This window comes from Colletes latitarsis, chromosome 10, assembly GCF_051014445.1.
Source record: "Colletes latitarsis isolate SP2378_abdomen chromosome 10, iyColLati1, whole genome shotgun sequence".
In the NCBI taxonomy this organism is placed as follows: domain Eukaryota; kingdom Metazoa; phylum Arthropoda; class Insecta; order Hymenoptera; family Colletidae; genus Colletes; species Colletes latitarsis.
In genome coordinates, this window is record NC_135143.1 from 12,109,843 (window position 1) to 12,128,970 (window position 19,128).

Sequence of the window (19,128 nt, forward strand, 5' to 3'; positions counted from 1 at the left end):
CATAAACTGGGGCTCCGATACATAACCCGGGTGCTTGGAAAAATTAGTTCGACGCTAACGTTTCTCCTCGCGAAACACCAATAACGATTTTTGAATCTTTAATTCGACACGTTTTCTCAAATAGCTTTCACGCTTCGCTGGCTTTGAGAGGGATAAAAATGTTCAACTTACGAATCATCGCTGCGTCGTTTTGTTTCGCGGAAAACGTCGTTCGACGACGCAGAAAATTGAAATGAAAGCTTTTTTTTAAACTTGCGCGTTTGGTTCGGTCGTCGATCGATTCGGGAAAGAGGGTTTCGACGGGCGAGCGTGCAAGAAAAGTGTCGGGAAAGCTTCAAAAGTGCCGCGTAAATCTTCTCGCGTGGTCGGCCGTAAATAGAGAAGAAAATTGCGAGACTTTTCGACAAAGTTCACCAAAGCGGGTTATGCTTGCAAGAGAAAATTACATGTTGAAAATTGTTGTTGGTAAAGCGTAAGAGCAAATGCGTGCGTTGCACTCGTTGAACGAACAACGTTTCTTCGAGGATTATTCGAGCGAGAAAATTTTCATAGATTTAAGATTTAAAAAATTGCAACACGGTTTCCTTCGTCCGCCACCACCGTTTATATATTCCCTTTTATCGCGCCGCGTTACGTTTCATTTTTTCTCGATCGCATAAATTCGCGATTTTCTCTCCCGGGAGCAAGACGGAATAAACCGTCTTTCAGCACGAGAATTACTAACGTAACTCAACAAATATTTGCCACTTAAAACTAAGAGTCTGCAAACAACGTAGGTCTCTTGTTCCAATTTAGAACCACGGTAATTTGTAATTTTTCTCCTCTTCGCGGGGAAGGGAGGGCATTAAACGAAGAAACAACTTGTACGTCTCTTTCCACTCGACGATTCACCGCTGTAACTCGATAAACTCGATCTGCGAGTGCACTCTCTGCTAACAGTCTACGATAAAATTGTACAAAAGGAAGGCGAGGTTCTATACTTCCTTCGGAGCGCGAACCAAGCAAAGTTGCAAACTTTTTTCCAACCATCGATCGGCAAGATCGATCGTGAGCGTCGCGCTGGACAAAGGTTAATCAGTTTCGACGCGAGGATCGACGTTTTCGAGAACGGAACGCCTCGATGAAATCGCGTTCGACAAAGACCGATGACAGAAGGACTTCGTAATAGAACCACCCCTCACACCCTTGATATAATTAATCTTCGGTCACGTGGCCGTGTGATTGGCCTCGAAAGAAACCGCCTCGCCGTGAAAAATGTCCGACGATCCTCTCCGCGTCTTCGTCCCCGGAAGACAAATTTCTCGTAGTTTCGGGGCTTCCCGGGAAATCGGTGTTTATTTCTGCGAACCTCAATGCCTCACGCGCCCCTTCCAGAGTGAATTTCTTACGCGGGCCGACGCGATGAATAATGAATTCTTCCCCGACGCATTCCTCGATTTAACGCGAGAATTCGTGTCCGACGGGGCTGCTTTCAAACGAGTTCATCCGTTTTGCGCTTCGACGTTCGATGAACTTACTTGTTGAGCAAGTTTATAAATCCGGAAATCTGCGTTTAATTCGCTAACTATTATTGTTGCAGAGGGTAACAGGTGTTAGAGATTAAAGAGAGGAAAAGCAAATATGGTAAGATACAATAAAAGTGAAGGGAAAGGTCACTTTGCAAAATTAAAAACGTGTTGCAGAAACGATAGAGCTTTTAGACATTGTTTACCGCTCGTAACAACGGGATCTGAATTTAAATAGCGACTGATTCGGATTTGTGAAAAGAAAGGGTGGAGAATAATAAGAACGTTCATTTATTTTGGAGATCGGACAATGCTCCAAACTTTTGAGCGACAGTGTACGTTAAAAGCATAGAAGCAGCCGGCGCCACGGATATACCCATTGGTACATGACCCAAATGTACCATTTCTCTTTTGCAAACAAAGAAATGCCTTTGGTAACCATTTTCCAGATGTCATTATTTAATACTGCGCAACCCTGTATTATTTCTTACTTTTACCCCGCGTTTCCATGGATTTTTCGACCCAGTTTGATAAAGTCCACTGAATAATTGCTTCCCAGCGGTCAGGTCGACGCTAATAACGATACGCGAGTCAACATTTTCTGGGAAACTCTGTTTCTCGTTTCTGTAATATCCGATCCTACTGTGTCCCCTTGTCCTTTACTTCCTTTCAAACGTCACTGTACAAATTTGCCAATATCTGTACCACTCCTCGATATATTCTGCCTTCACAAATCTTGTATCTTTATATCAAAGATATAAAATGAATCTAATATTTTATATTTTGAAAAGTTGACGTTAATACACCTGAGCCTGAAAATGTTCGCGTTATTCGAGGAGGAGCCAGGGGAAAAATTGTTTGCTCCCCTGAATCTCCCTGTTTATCTCGGTGTTGATCGAGTTCTTTCTTCCCCCCTGGTCGAATAAGTTCCATTCGGCGCGTGATTTTTCGCGTTTTCCGTTGCGTTGTCAGCGATATTTCGGAATTTATTCGTTAAAGTAATTGCTCGGAAAACGTGGATTCTGTTATTCGACAGGGAATTAAAAAACTTTCGAATGCAGCGTGTATTTGTCGATTGAACTCGGTGCTATTTGCCAAGGGACAAAAAACTGTTTTAATTTCAACAACGTGCAGTATTGGCTTTCAAACTCGCGTTCAATTTCCGTGTTCGACAGCGAGGCTTCTGACAGATAACAAAACGAGAAAGTATCAAAAATAAATGTAGCTGATAATACTCTTTTTCAATACTGTGGGCGAATAAACAAAAAAGAAGGATGCAATTTCCTCGACGAGCAGGAAATTGATTCGAAAATTTCTGTCTCGATGATGAAACGATGTCCGTCCTATTGTTTACGTTTATTGTCTGTTTTAGTTGCCTGGATCGTATCATAAAATTGACGAAGAGACGCCTAACGCGGCTGCATGTAGCGTGAGTTTTCATGCACCTCTGTAATAATGAAAATGCTAATAATAGTATGTCTGCGTTGGACTAGAATTGTATACCATGTGAATCGACGGATCAAATAAAGTATGGCACGCAGATGAGGAGATAAACATAGAGTCACACAACTGTTATTAACCTACCCTAGCATAAGGCATGGAGAGCTTAACTAGGGCACACGGTGCCACACGTTCACAACAAAATTCTGTTTCTCGTTTAAATTTAATTTCAGGCTTTTAATCCCCTACATTCGAACGTATAAAGTTCTTTATTCGTCGCGAGACAACAATAGGAAAGGGGTTGCGGGCAATTTAAAAACTCTTGCATTGTGTGTACAATTGCAATTTATAGACTGTGGCTAGACTCCAGTGACTGGCCCTATATCGTTCATAAAGCTCACGGACTCGTATTATTTTCAGCGCTCGTAGCTGAAACACGCCACGTACAGGGTGTCTCGGTAATTCCGTCACGAGCGATATCCCCGTTACTTTTAACGGCGCCGAGAAACGTCTAACGGTCGAAGTCGACACACAAGTGCACGGAAAATCCAGGCTTTCCCGAAAGCTTTGAACCGAGCAATTCGTTCGAGACTTTGCTGCAAAGTTACCAGAGACACCCCGTGCATATCGCATAAATTTAACCAGTGTCTGGCCGGTTGGGGCACTCGTGCCACAGATTCTCTCAGAGTTGTCCTTAGAGCGAGAGTATCCGTGCCAACCGTGATCTCCGCGAGTTTGTTCTACCGTTTCGCGACTCTTATGGCCTCGCGAGCTCGTTTCTCCAAAATTTATCGTTTACAACAACGCGAACGAGATCGCCGTACATTACAATCACCGCCAGTGTCCGTGGTCCAGACTTTTCGGTGGAAAATCCGAGGGAAATCTGTGCCAAAACGTGCTTCCTTCCGGTTAAAATTACCGTTTCTGTCGCCGGCGCCGTCTGACATTTCTATTCCCCGAACGATAAAATCTCTTCCGATCCGAGCGTTTCGACGGCGAAACTGAAGGATTAATCGAAAGGAAGGGAAGCATTCGTTTCCTGCGTTCTGTCTGCGTTCCGGGCGGCCAAGCGGTCTCTTAAGTAGCTCGTTTGGGGCAGCGATAAAGTAACTTACTGCCTCCGAGCATGAAACCTAAACGCCCGTTACGATGCCTTTAGTACGCCGCCGAGCGACATAATAAACAACACGAAACCTCGAAAGTCTGAGTCTCGCGAAACGTTTGACGCGAGAGAAAACAGTAAATGTAACGAAAAAGTAACAAAGTTTCATTAATCGTTAACATAGACGCGCATAAACTTCTGGAAACGTCGGGTAATCATTTCTCATCTTGCCCTAACTTCCACCACGAACTTTCCCTATTGGAGTCTAATGAGAATCTTAGTCCAAACCATGTCAAACGTCATCAAACGTATCGAACGTCTTGCGCACGTTCTCGATAATTAACCCTTTCGGTCGTAGCATCCCGTATGACACACGAAATCCCTAATAACGATACGATACGAGAGTTCAAACTTTAAATTATGTTTTTATTTGTTTGTTCTACCCTTTCGGAACATTTGCCAACTTCGCGCGTTAATTATTTAAGTTTGTCGCACCGTTTTCCGGGCAAAGAGGAATATGTGTTTGTGGTTTTTCTGCACTCAATATACACGATTTATAGTGGCAAACCCTGGTCGAGTCGGAGCCTCCTAAAGCTAACGCTATTGTGTTTACATTGCGTGTATATCGGCCGCTTACACGCGAGCTCAGATCTGATAGCCTCTGTGTAATAAGGTGGCACGCGTAGGGGAAGGCTGCTTACCTTACACTAACTTCCAACGGCTTTTTCCTGGGCTGCATACGTTATGCAAATCAATTCAAACCACGCGATTCTCACAAAAGGCACGAGCTATCCGTCAAGAAACGTTGGGAGAAAGACGTCTGCTTTCAATACTTCGAACTTATCAATATTCCCAGAGTTATCATATTTTTGGATCATCGAGTATCGAGCATCAACCACTTGCCCTAACATGGTAGATTTAAGAAAAGAGTTAAGATAGTTAAGATAGTTAAGATAGTTAAGATAGTAGAGTTAAGTAGTTAGACTGGTAGAGTTAAAGTCTTCTAGTGTACACCTCTGAAAAAATCGATTTCTTTTTTACATTTTCGTAAAGAATATAGTTTGGAAAATACACGTGCACAACCTTATGCCTGAACTCATATTAATTAAGAATCTTTCACGTTTTTTCATTTCAAACAAATAAAACGGCCAGAATCATGGACACCGTGAGACAATCTTTTTTAAAAGAAACTATGTTTGACTGTGTTTGGGAGTATGTACTCCCACCAATTTTAACTCTTTTTCGACTAAAAAATTTTAAAATGTCAGTGAAATATGTAGAAATAAACCTTGTAAATTTGACTGCAAAAGGTGTTATAGTTTATTCGAAAAAAATTCTTCAAGAGAGTCTAAACAAATGCACTTCACCCTAGAATACCCCCTTAAAAGTCTGAGATTTGCGAAAAGTGAATTTGGCCTATTAAAGTCACGATATTTTCCCCCAAATTTGCTACTGGATTGTTCTATTATAGCAGACATCCGAAGACAGTACTTATATTTCTAAAATTATCGAGTTACACTTCATAGTTTACACGTAACAATGGGGACATGTAATGAAACGTCCTGCAAATGTAGGTTAAAATTGAAGTGGACAGGTGGAGTTGCCCTTGGAAGCACTCTGAATTCCCATCATAGTTATCAAACATTAACAAGGGAACTACATAAAGCGCAACACTTGGATTAATTCAATTTTGAACTACCTTTTAAATGTTCTTCTTTCGGTAAAAGGATCTACGTTTGGAAAAACAAAATTCCAGCCTCTGAATTCCTTTTTACCAACTTCTTCTTTCGACACTTTTATATATTTCTGCGCGAAAAAATTGCCTTCTTAAATACAGGCCAAAATCAACCCACAATTTTTACTTTATTAGTTTTGAGGCCCCCGAAATTTTCAAAACAAACATAGAAAAATTGATAATCAAACTTTTTGCTCTAGAACCAGCTATAGTCAAATTCATACTAATTAAGAATCTTTCAGGTTTGTTCATTTCAAACAAATAGAATGGTCAGAATCATGGACACCGTGAGACGACCTATTTTAAAACCGATTATGTTTGACTATGTTTGAGAGTATGCACTGCCACCAATTTTAATTTCTTCTTCACCCAAAAAATTTTAAAAGTATCACTGAACCCCGTACAAAAAAAACCTTGTAAATTTAACTGCAGAAGGTCTCATAGTTTGTTCGCAAAAAATTCCCGAAGAAAGTCTAATCAAATGTACTTTGCGCTAGAAGACCCCGTTAAGGAAACAATTCTTTGTAAATGCTTGAGTAGCAGAAGGTAAAATTCGATTTGCAAAATGGTAAAGAAACTCACCAGTTTGTACGAGTTTGAGGGCGCCAGCATTGTGCTGTTTGAGGTGCTCGTTGAGCCCCGGTTGCGTGAGGTCCCTGAGAGGATTGGCGGCATCCTCGCCGCCGGCACCGCGACTGTTCTGCATAGTTCTGGTGTCGTCCTCTGAACGAGTAGGCTTTGTGACCTGGTAATCGCGAGCCTCGTTACGTCGGGCTCTCCTTCTGCGCGTCTGACCGCGCTCGCCTCGTCTGCGCTCCTTTTGCCTCTTGCGATCCTCCTCGACGACGACGCCGCGGTCGTTTCTGTCGTCGACAGCGATCACGGTGATCCGACAGCTCGGTCTACGATCGTCGCTCAGCACTGAGCTAGGATCACGGACGGGATTCTCATAGATACGCAGGAGTTCGTCCGCCGGGTAGATGACGTACATGCCCAGCCGATGATGGTGTTCCCGTAGCCTGCGTCCCCTTTATCGACGACTCTGAGGACACGCTCGGCCGCGTGGCTGCCGCCGCCGGTGTTGCTGCTGCTGCTGCTGCTGCTGCCACTTTTCTCCGGTCCGCGTGAGCCAACATCGCTGCCCGCCAATTCATCCTTTACGATCCTCTCGCGAGTCACGCTGCCTGGCCACGCGAACAGCCGCATCTTCTTGGCACGACCGCCACCGTTGCTACGACTTCACTTCCTGACCCGGTCCGTCCTGTCGGCTGCCTCTTCCGCGGGAGATTGCTGGATCATCGACCACCCTCCTCGTGGCTCTTGGAGTCCGTCGACAACGATTTAACGGAGTCCCATAGACGCGGAGGAGTCTATTGGTTGGACGGTAGCCTGGAACAGAGAGACTGTCGTTAGAGGAATCCTCCAGAGGAAGAGATTCTATTCTATTTGGTACGTTTCGAGTTTATTTTGTAATGTATATTTTCCTTTTGTTAATAGAACGAATGAAGTGATACTTTTTCGAATTAAGGTTCTGTAAAAGGTCAGCAACGCCAAAAAGACCATAGAATTTTTAGAAAAAGAGGATACTTGCAACGATCGTCGCACGGCAGCGCCATATTCGACACGGCTGCATTGCGAGTTTTCTTTCCATAAGGGAGTATCGATTTGTTTACTTTTAATTAACTTTCGAAACTCGGATTATATACGAAAAACATTTTGATCCCGAAAGGAAACGAGTCCTATTAGGTGGAACGTTTTGGTTAGCCTTTTTTTGCTAACCACAAATCCTCCAGTAGAGTTTAAATCTTGATTTTGATGTGAACTATATGGGAAACATTGCACAGAATAAAAAGAACTCCAAAACGTGGAATGGCATCTTCCATGAAGTTACTTTTTCAACAAGAATTATTTTTACGTTTCTGTGAACATTTTCTAGGGTACTTTCCGTTTTTTAATGTTCGAATGCACATTATTTTTTGTTCAAGGTGTTTTACAAAATGGAGCTCCGTTCACGACATTCTCGACTTACTTCAATAACACTTCCTGTACTATTTAAGTCGTATATTTTTACTTCTATTCGAGAGTACCCAGCTCCGACATCAATCAAGACTTTTCTCCTTCGTATAGGCTTCTTGATTGGTATCAGAACTGGTGACTTTCCTCTCTCGCGGCGTGGAGTGCTTAAGTAGTACTTCAGTTGCCATTCAGGCGGTGCGGATTCTCAAAGATGGCAGCATCCGGTCCTCGAGGAGCACGCGTACGGAACAACGCGAAGCAATAAGCGTAAGAAATTAAGTCGATACTTTGTTTCAACGATCCTATAAATATAAGTTCGACTGATACATTTATTTCATTCGAATAATATTTAGTTTGAACATTCTTAGAATTTCTATATATTCTTCACTCAAATGCGCGTTGTTTGCATTTTAAAACATTAAAATCCTCCAATCCGTTCAGGAGTTATGACGGTTTAAACATACGCATGAAATTTAAGGGGAATCAGTCATTGGTCAGACGTGGTCAGACATCATATTTTCGGTAAGGAATTTTTTTCTCGAAAGTGCGCAGAAATTCGGGGGTATGTCTATTGACCAAAAATGTTTGTGATTGACCCGCGCAACAGAAAATAATTTTTTTCGAACGATTAGAAATTTTTTAATTTTTCATCCATGAGAAGAGGACGCTAAAATCACGTCTGAATTTTCAGGTTGTTATGGCACTCAGATTGGGCCACGAAAGTCCATAAGGTGTAATGTGGTGAATCTGTTGCGACGATTTAAAAGACGAAAGCTCCGTGGCGGACGATGGAAGTTGCGCGAGTTGGTTACGACACAATGTGGTGCAATCGCTTCCAAACTTTTCCGCCCGTGCTTTTACAACGCGATCAAGTTTTGTATCCTTTGTCTGCCTCGTCCTCCGAGTGGTTTGCTTTCATGAAAGCGGAAAGAAAGAGGATCGCCGAGATTAACTTGGGAATAACGTTTCTACTCTCCCAATAATCTACCAGTGAGCGGTATACCGATTGTTACCGGTATCCCTCTTTATTTTTATAGACGTTTCCCGAGCTAAAGCCCGGCCTGAATTTATTTAAACAATCGCCGCGCCGCCGCCACCGCCGGTCTTATGCATTATTAATAGCGCCCATTTCAACTTGGTTAAGACCGAGCTTGTTCCGCCGTGAAAGAACCGCTCTGTTTGCAGGGTAAACGACTTATTCAACATCCGAATAAAGACGGAAACGTCCTCCCATTTCTGCAACTCGAGAACCTCGACGTCGTGCAAATTGTCCCGCTGATTTAAATCTAATTTGAATGGCTATTCAATGCGAATGCTACATTCAACCGGACTCGAGTGTCCTTTCTAAGAGTCATAAACAAATTTCCAACGCGGAATCTTTATTTTAAACGTTATTCAGTTCGACCGGTGGAACACTGGTACTAAACTTCTCGAATACAAGCTTCTACGAGTCTCCAATTATCCTCGAATTTTTGCACCTTCCGCTTCACGCGTCCCAAAATGGCTGAAGTTCGTTCTATCGGAACAATCGCGAAACGCATTTCTGTATTTATTTATCGTGAGAATATTAATAATTTCTATTCGTCGATTCTCCATGGATTATCCGTCGAAATCACGAGCACGAAATCACCCTATTTAGCCGTGCGAAAACGCGGCTGGCTGTACGCAGAAATCGATCAATCAATCAGGATAATACTCGGGGATCCTTCTTCTTAGACGGGGATCAAATGCGAATCTCGTCTATCCAGGTTATACCATTTCCATTCGTGGGAGCCACCGAGCATCTTAAATTTGAAATTGACTTACTTCTCGATAAAAATTTTTATTATTCATCCGTGAAATCAATTTCTATCTCTGCGACTTTCTTTTTCGACTCTGTAAATCTGCTCTGGAAAATGTGTTGGGAAATTTTCGGGTGTCTGGAACTCTTATCCAAAGAGCAACAATGGGCCAATTTATTTCCTCCGACAGTTTGCTTTTTGTCCGATCAACAAAACGGCGTAAAACGGAGAGCTCGTTTCCATTTTCGAATTAAAAATTCCCTGGTAGTGGCCGTTTCAGCAGTATCTCGAATCTCAGGAAATTAATAACACTCACAGCGCTGAAAAGATCTTGTTAATTTCCCTTAAAAGCTTATGTGCGCCGACGTAACGGACAAATGATGCAATTATCACCGCGCGAAACGTGGAACAGAAGGGGGGAAAAAACGCTGAAGCTCCTTGGTGTTATGCTTTATACGCGCGTTTCGCGCTGATAATTCCCGCGCAGGACCTTTTTGCATAATTGAACGAGCACAAAGAAATCGATTGTTCGCGGCGATCCGACCCGACCTACGAAGAAATTCTTCATAAAGAGCTGTACAAACTACGACAAGCTATTTCACGTAATTACACGTCCCGTCGAAGGCTCCTTTTTACTCTCGTCCGGAACAAATTACACAGAAAACAATTTTAATGTGAAATTCTAGAGGCCAAAATAAGACGAAAATCAAGAATATTAATTTCTTGATGGAGGCTTCGTTAAAAAGTTACTAACATTTAAAGTTTCGCCCATTTCTGAATTTTTTTCTCGAAAGTATGAAGAATTTCGAAGGTATATGTAGTTACCAAAAATGATTTTAATTGACCCCCGCAATCGAAAATAATTTTTCTAGAACAATTTGAAATTTTTTTTTTCGCCAAAAAATTTAAGCACCTACCTCTGTTGATTTCTCTTAGTAATTCATTTTAGATTTTTAGTAATTTTGGTTGACATCCTACAGAAAAGTTGTCTAATACTTATTTGTAGGCATCCAGAAACTCTACTTCCCCCCAAAATTTCAATGAAATATATTCACTATTGCAGAAGTTATGGCTGTTTGAAAATTGGATCATTTTTATAGGGTTTTTCTAATTTTACGGGGTCAAGGAATAACTTTTTCAATATTGTTAGAATTTCTATATATTCTTCACTAAAATACGCGTTATTTGCCGCTTGAAACATTAAAATCTTTCAATCCGATCAGAAGTTATGACGTTTTAAAGGTACGCATGAAATTTCAGGGTAGCATTTTTGGCCTTACATTAGATTTTTAGTAAGGAATTTTTTTCTCAAAATTGCATAGGATTTCATAGGTATGTCTATTCACCAAAAATGATTGTAATTGAGTCCCGCAACTAAAAATAATTTTTTCAAAATGATTTGAAATTTTTTAATTTCGACGAAAAATTTAGGCACCCTCTGTCGATTTTTCTTAAAAATTCGTTTTTGATTTTTAGTAATTTTGTTTGATGTCCTACAGAAAAGTTGTGTAATAATTTTTTGTAGGTACCCATGGGCTCTACTTCAAAAAAAAGTTTCATTGAAATATATTCACCATTGTAGGAGTTATGGCTGTTTGAAAATTGGACCATTTTTATGGTGTTTTTCTCATTTTGCGGGGTCAAGGACCAACTTTTCGAATATTTTTGCGATTTGTATATATTCTCCATCAAAATACGCGTAGTTTGCTTTTTTAAACATTAAAATCGTCCAATCCGTTCAGAAGTTATGACGTTTTAAAGATTCGCATGAAAATTCGGGCCGACATTTCAAGCCTCAGATTATATTTTCGGTAAGGAATTTTTTTCTCGAAACTGAGTAGGATTTCGGGGGTATGTCTGTTGACCAAAAATGATTGCAATTGACCCCCGGAACCGAAAATAATTTTTTTAGAATTAATTTCAAATTTTTTTTTTTCATCGAAAAATTTAGGCACCTACCCCCTGTCGATTTTTTTTAAAAATTAGTTTTTCATTTTTAGTAATTTTGTTTGACGCCCTACAGAAAAGTTGTCTAATACTTTTCTGTAGGTACCCATGAGCTCTACTTCAGAAAAAAGTTTCATTGAAATATATTCACAATTGTAGGAGTTATGGCTGTTTGAAAATTGGACCATTTTTATGGGGTTTTTCTCATTTTGCGATGTCAGGGACCAACTTTTCGAATATTTTTGCGATTTGTACACATTCTCCATCAAAATACGCATAGTTTGCTTTTTTAAACATTAAAATCGTCCAATCCGTTCAGAAGTTATGACGTTTTAAAGATTCGCATGAAAATTCAGGGATGCATTTCTAGCCTCGCATTAGATTTTCGATAAGTAATTTTTTTCTCGAAAATGCATAGGATGGTACGTGGGTACGTGTAATGACCAAAAATGATTACAATCGACCCCTGCAATCGAAAATAATTTTTTTAGAACGATTTGAAAAATTTTTTGCACCGAAAAATTTCAGCACCTACCCGAATTTTTTTCTCGAAAGTGGGTAGGATTTCAGGGGTATGTCTATTTACCAAAAATGATTGTAATTGACCCCCGCAACCGAAAATAATTTTTTCAGAATGATTTGAAATATTTTTAATTAAATTTTTTAATAACTTTTTAATGAAGTCTCAATTAAGAAATTGATATTCTTGATTTTCGTCTTATTTTGGCCTCTAGAATCTCCCATTAAAATTTTTCCCAGGGGTGGCCGAACACCCTACATAGACTTTGCTCCCCTCCAGTCCTGACGGAGTTTCCAACGGCCAATCATCTTATTGTTTCACCGTGACATTGTTGAATCTTCGCGATACTTCCAGGCTAAAATTTTTTATCGTTCGATCGAAGCTGTTTTCTTCGAATCTAATCTGCGAAAGATTAGTTCGTTTCTTCAGAAAACGTTGAGAAAAGAGAATGCCCATTCTGTTTAAATATTAAAATTACACTTTCTCCGGGAATAGACAGAAAGAGGACTTTCAAAATAAGATCGTTGCGTCCGTAATGTTAATATCCGATTTGTGTAAAGGTACGTCGTATAAATAATGTATGCCTCGAGTGGGACGCCTCGACGAGAGAATCGCGAGACAACGAACGATATAAAACGCGAATCAAGCGATTCGATAAAGAATAAACGTAGCAAAGTGAGCATCGCCCGAAAACACTTTGACGCAAAGTGTGTCATATTTATTCAACGAATTCCGTTATTTTAGGCACCTGTTTATCGAACTTGATGCATAAATCACGCTCCACGAAGCATGCATCGCGCTTCCGGAACAACCCCCACCCCTACCCTCTTTCTATCCACTTAAACTCGCATTACAAGTAAATACAGCATCATTAATAATCGTGGAGTCGAAGAACCAAAGGGACTAACAGCCACGATTAAAATATTTCTACTAAATAAAGAAACGAAACGCTATTTTTACAACGATTTTATCCATACACGAAAGGTTGCATTTGGATGCAAATAAGTCAATCGAGGAAAAATGAGTCTCTTAAGATTTTAATTTTGATTTATTTAAGATACTGAAAAACTCTCTCGTCGAGCTTCCCCCGTTGTTTGAGAATAATTCCAAGCTAATGAAAGGATTTAACAATTAACAATTACGGAATTCCAGATACGTCGAATAAAATCACACGACACCTTTTCGTTCGTCTGTGGCGAGTGGCCTCTTTTATTATCATCTAATTCCCTTTTCAAAGTCCGCCCCAATGAGCCTGTAACCTAATTCATTAGTCGGGACGCAGCACGCAGACGAAAAGGAGCATTTTAAAGCGGCTGATAAAAAGTTCGAAAATCGTGTTACAATATCGGATTAAAAAAGCTCACCGGCGGCTTGCTATTTCATTCTACGGCCGAATAATTGGAGCACTCGCTCAATTATCCGGTTCTCTCGTTCCTGTTCGAGACCCCACGTACCAAGGAACTCTCGACGAGTTGGTCGACTGGGGTTCCCCCGATGCATTCCGCCATCGAGTCGACGAGTTTTTGCGGTCGTTGTGGTCGTTTTCGACAAGAATGTCCTACTGATAACCGACAACTTTTTCATACGAGCCTCGACACAGTTAATCCCGTCGTAAGCAACTGGGATGCAAAATTACTCGAAACCTACTCAAAAGTCGTCCAACTTTCAAGTTCCGTAAGTTTGGTGAAATTAGACTTTTCGACGGGGGAAAAATTCCCAACTCGAATTTAATTGGATACGATCGTCGCGACAGCAGGCTCTAAAAAAGTGTCCCGTTTGCTATTTTCTTGCCAATTAGAAGGACCTTTAGACTCTGAATTCGATTGTATAAACAACTTTTCGGGAAGTCAAACGAATCGAACGTTTGCTTATGTTTTCTTCTGAAATTTCAATTATTTATCGAGATAGATGGCGACTTTTGGAACACCTTGTACTACCGTGCACGTAGTACAATCTCTCGAGCAACGTGTCAAGTATCACGTTCATCGAACTACAACCGCCTGTCGTTGCATAATTTCAACGTAACTCCGAAACGATGAAGATAGCAACCGTGCAGAACTCAACGACGAGGTTTTATGAACTGATTAGTTTAAGATTACGGTTCGGAGAGAACGGAGAAAAGTTTAATTTAAATTTAAAATTAATTCCGTGAACTCGATTTTCGAAGGTTGCAATTCTTTTCGAACGATTCTTAGGTAGATCCATGACTCCGATTCGCTTTTGACCCCGAATTTCTGGCAGATTGCCCCGAGAGCGCGGAAAAAATCCCGGTTCTGGCACGGGAACGCTTTCCCGGTGATAAACAATTAAATCCAGAAGCGGTCTTACGCGTTCGCTATGGGTTCGCAATTTAATCGCGAGACAAGCGGAAAGAATCGCTGGAAACTTTTCAAACAAACGAGTTTTCGTTGGAAAGAAACCGGGTGGAAACAAAAAGTAGATTGAATCGTCCGTCATATTTGCATAAGCGGGGATCCGGTTGGTCGAACTCGCGACGAAGGAAGGGGATTTCAAACTCGTCGAGGCTTTCCATCCGCGAACATTCGGGCAAATATAAAATTTCCTCGACAAGGGATGAAATAATGCCCGATAGAGTACCGATTTCAATTATCGGCAATCGGAACAACGTCGTTTCTGGGAACGTTAACCGGAGACAGTGAATATCGACGAGATTTCCATTACACGCAATGCAGAGTAATTCACGAATCTCGTTTACCCAAATTGTAAATCGATTACACGTTCTATTGACGGGTATACAATTTGTCGATCCGCGACGCGAATTAGTATCGAACGCAATGTTCTTATCTGCGAACCGAACCGAGAATTTGGAATCTCTCGTTCCACCAAACATTACGATTAAATTAAATCTCTGTAAATGTATTTGATAGTATTGTTTGCACAGAACTGGTGTGTTTACTTGAAACTACGTCCAAGTTACGTAGATCGTAAGCATCCTCGTGATTGAAACGTATTGAATTTAAACGTACTGTTGAGTATCGATGCTTATAAATCCTCCTTTAATTGTTTCCCCTGCATCGTTTATCGGTATTTCCGTGAAATTCGTTGAAACGTATATTAAATATACTACTTCAGTTATGGATAAAAATACATCGAGAAAATTACAAATTTGATTGAGAAACAGAAAAATATTACAAACGGTATTATCCTTGTTATTATAAATGGGATCAATGTTCTAAATACAAGATAAAGAGTAGAAGTAGATCGCGAATAAAGGTTAAAATTAAACATTCTGGCGAAGAAGAAATAAGCTTTGAACGGTACCCTCAAAATTATACAAATTAAACAAACGATGATTCGTTGAATCCTCGAATTGGTGTCCTTATCATTGATCCTTCAGCTAGATCATCTCTGACCACTGGCGAGGACTGATTGTACTACCTCTAACGCTAATTTACTGAGCAACATTAATGCATTACTAATTTAGCTTCCCCATATTATTCACAGTGCCATCGTTCGACTATACAAAATGTTGAAGTAATAAAAGAAAATCCACGAGAGCGCGGGGATTGAGACGAGAAGATGATCGTCTTTTGTCATTGTGTTAGTATTAAACCACGTTTTTGATATGACTTTAACACAAAATATTATATTTGTTCCAAGGATAAAGAAAGATTTTCTAAAATTACTCCAAGCTTCGCGTTGCATTCGAGGTAAACGATGTTTAAATTGATTAAACAAAGAGTCGTATTGCTCGAAATTTAGGGGTAAACGCGAGATCGAAGTTCCGTCGAGACGGCTCTAAGAAACACAACTTTTATCGTGATTTAAAAGAAGAATGAGGGTGAACGAGGCTGTTGGGGATCACAGTTAATTTTATGCTCGCAGTCGGCCCCGCGATGGCGACCTTCGTCGCGTCGCTGCCGCGTGTAATGCCAACCTTTTTGTGCCAAAAGTGACTCGAAGGATAGAAATTCCGCCGCCTTGATCGGCCAGGCGAGCTCATCGAGATTCTTCGGGCACTCGATGAAAGCGGAACCACTCGAATCGTTTATACCCTTTCGAACAATTCCGCGAGTACGTAAAGACGCGAAAAAGGATCCATGATTGGCTGCAATTGGAACTCATCGTCGCGATCTTTTGTCCGCCAAATTCAACCCAAGATGAATCGAATCCGCGAAAGAATAGCTCGTTCCCGCAGAAAACGTTGAGAAAAGAGAATGCCTTTCTCGATAGAGATTAAAACTAAAGAATTGAAGCTGTATAACGAAGTCCTTGATATTTCTTGCAGTAGTCTTTGTCAAAAATTAGTCAAAGAAAGCGGAAGAAGGAGCGTTCGTGTGAAAATTAATTACAACGCGAAACGGCGATTGGGTTGCAATTGAAACTTATTGCTATCATTTCTGAAGAAAGGATATTCCTTAATCACTTAAGCTTCGTGAAGTGCAATGCACTGTTCGGTTTATTTACAAAAATGTAAACCAACCGTCTCCGTCTTTGCGTCAGGATTATTTGAAACGAATCGCGATAGTGAATGGGAAGATATGAAACAAGAAAATATAAATATTTGGTCCTCCTCTCGGCGACAATTGGATTCTCATTACTCTAAACGGTGTTTCGCACCCACCTGTTGAATTTTTGAACGTATTAAGATGAAAAAGAGTCTTTAACAATTTCTCACAATAATCTAGGATTTACTACTATTCTAGTCGAAATAAATCAAACCGACTAATCCGAGTTTTCTCGAATAAATTGTCGAAAAATTCCTCTTTTTCGAACCGACACTATCTTCGTGTTTTGTTACAATTTTTAAGTAATTTAGTAAATGTTTTCGATTTGTATATTGCGAATACAGGTGCGCAACATGTGCAGCTTTGTAACTTCCAAAATATGCGTTGCACGAAACAATTTCGTATACGAAAGTTGCATGGTTTAAAGGGATACATTACGTAGTGCATTTACTTTTTTTTATAGGTGAAAGCATTTCTGAAATTTGAAGGTTAACTTTGTTTTTTAAACCTTTATTAGCCCCAAATTTAATAGCTAACAAATAATTTCACTTAATTTCTTGACAATTTTCTTCTAAAGTGAAATTACTCGTTAGCTATTAGGTTTAGGGCTAATAAAGGTCAATACAATTCTTTCAGATTTTGATATAACAAATATAGTATTCTATTTAAAATAACAAAGTTGACCTTCGAATCACCAAAACGTCTCCACAAATAAAAAAAATAAATAACTACGTAATGTATCCCTTTAAACCACGCAACTTTCGTACATAAAGTTTTTTCGTGTAACGCATATTTTGGAAATTACAGAGCTGCACAAGTTGCGTGGGCCAACCTGTATATTAATTGTAATTGAACAAATTTTGTTAAGAAAAAGGTGCGACCCAAGGTGAGACCAGCGAGACGTTTTCATTCAACCCGTGTGGTTTAAGATCCGCTCTTATCGATTTCGATGTTCATTATTTATAATGTCGAACCGTACCCCTTTTACGCAACGATACCGAACCGATACAGAACTCGCGCGCAGGTATAAAAATAGCTAATAAAAATAATCCTCCCGACACAGAGCATTAAATTCGCTTCCCTTTCGCGTTTCCAACGAAAGCATCTCCCCGTCTCTTTGAAAACGGTCATCCAATAGGAATTTTCTCGCCCCTGTCAACGAAACTTTCCAGTCCCCCGTACCACGGTACAAATTGTACAGCACGGGGGAACTCGAAACGCGACAATTTTCACGGACAGAATCGACGCTACAACTTTCGACGAACATCTACTTGCCATTCGGCCGCCGGCAGAGCGACGACAATTTGGTCGAAATTTAAATATTAACTTCGAAAAGTTTCTACCCGCTTGTATTTCTCATATTTGACGATTCGCGGTCCCAACCGTTTCACTCGCACTAGTATTTCTATTTACAGACGAATTCTCGCACGATATTATCCGTTTATCATCGAGTTTACTGATTACAATTTTTCTTTTTTTTTTTGCAAACGTCGAATTAATATTGCAAAAAGAATAGAACAGCATAGTAGCAGTGCCGCCATATTTGTCTCGATGAACATTAATTTCGTGCTTCTGTACTGTTTAGTAGTTCTTCTCCCCATGACTCTTTGCATTCACGTGCTTCCTCAAAGTGTCCGTATTTTCACAATTTCCCAGAGTGACTGCAATTTACTAAAGTAACCCCGGAAATATAGTAACTCATAGATCGCTCGAACCGTACCCGAAGTCTCGACAACCACTGAACTTTTCAGTCTTTTCGTTGGTTCTTTGAAACGAGGCCACGACGAAACCGAGGAATAATTGTAAACAGGGTGCGACGTTCGACGATTGATTTAACGAAAAAAAACGACGAAATCGCGTGGCAGTTACAAGTGGTCGTTCGTTTCGAGTAGGCTAATTTAATTACGACGCGGAATAATTTAATTTTAACCACTGTACTCGCTGAACTCGTTTCTATCGGTAATTTAATTTCGACGCAAACGTACCGCGTCTAAAAAAATTTAATTTTCGCCTCGTTCGAAGAAACTTTTTGTACGTTTTAAAATGCATTCCGTTAGCGACGATCTCGTAACGTATTCCCTTTATGGCGTATTCTTAAGGGATTCGGAATAATTTATAAGAAAGGAGGAATGTTTCTCGCAAAGCACCATTCACCAGAAACGGTTTCCCTTCGGAGAATCTTGGCTCTCGACTTCCGTCTAACCGAGAATCGCAACGGTTCGCGGTGCCAAAAAATAAAGGAACATCGCTTTGTGCTTTTGTTCATGAAATATTTCCTTTCGGAACGAAAACAGCGCGGATAAAGAGGAAATAAAAATCCAATACAGCGTAGAGTACAGTTTCTTTTCTGGTATTCGGTCTCCCATTTCTTCGACGGTCAGACCCTCGGGGAAACGATCAAGTTTTCACGCATTTCGTCCTATCTGGCGTAAAATCGACCTTCCCTCGCGTTCGAATCTGTTTAACAGTTATTCCGAGACACGGCGTGCATTTCGCGCTGGCTAAAGCTTTTCTTAGACATCGTTCAGTCGGAAGAACAACCGTGGAACCGACAGGTCTGCGGCTTTCGCGACAATTCCCTGGCACCATCTTTGAATTCAAATTAGACGATCG

At 40.5% G+C, this 19,128-nt stretch overlaps 1 protein-coding gene across 4 annotated transcripts in view; it reads right to left on the reverse strand.

The window, feature by feature from the left end:
* Stacl (SH3 and cysteine-rich domain-containing protein) overlaps positions 1–19,128 on the reverse strand; it is a 73,414-nt gene that overhangs the window by 46,236 nt on the left and 8,050 nt on the right. For 3 of the 4 annotated variants that reach the window (XM_076776226.1, XM_076776227.1, XM_076776224.1), the window contains exon 2: positions 6,365–7,171. In XM_076776226.1, the coding sequence (XP_076632341.1) occupies positions 6,365–6,773 (409 nt within the window). In that variant the 5' untranslated portion in view covers positions 6,774–7,171. Of the gene's footprint in view, positions 1–6,364; positions 7,172–13,410; positions 13,552–19,128 lie in introns of those variants that run through there. The other variant, XM_076776225.1, reaches the window with a different exon arrangement.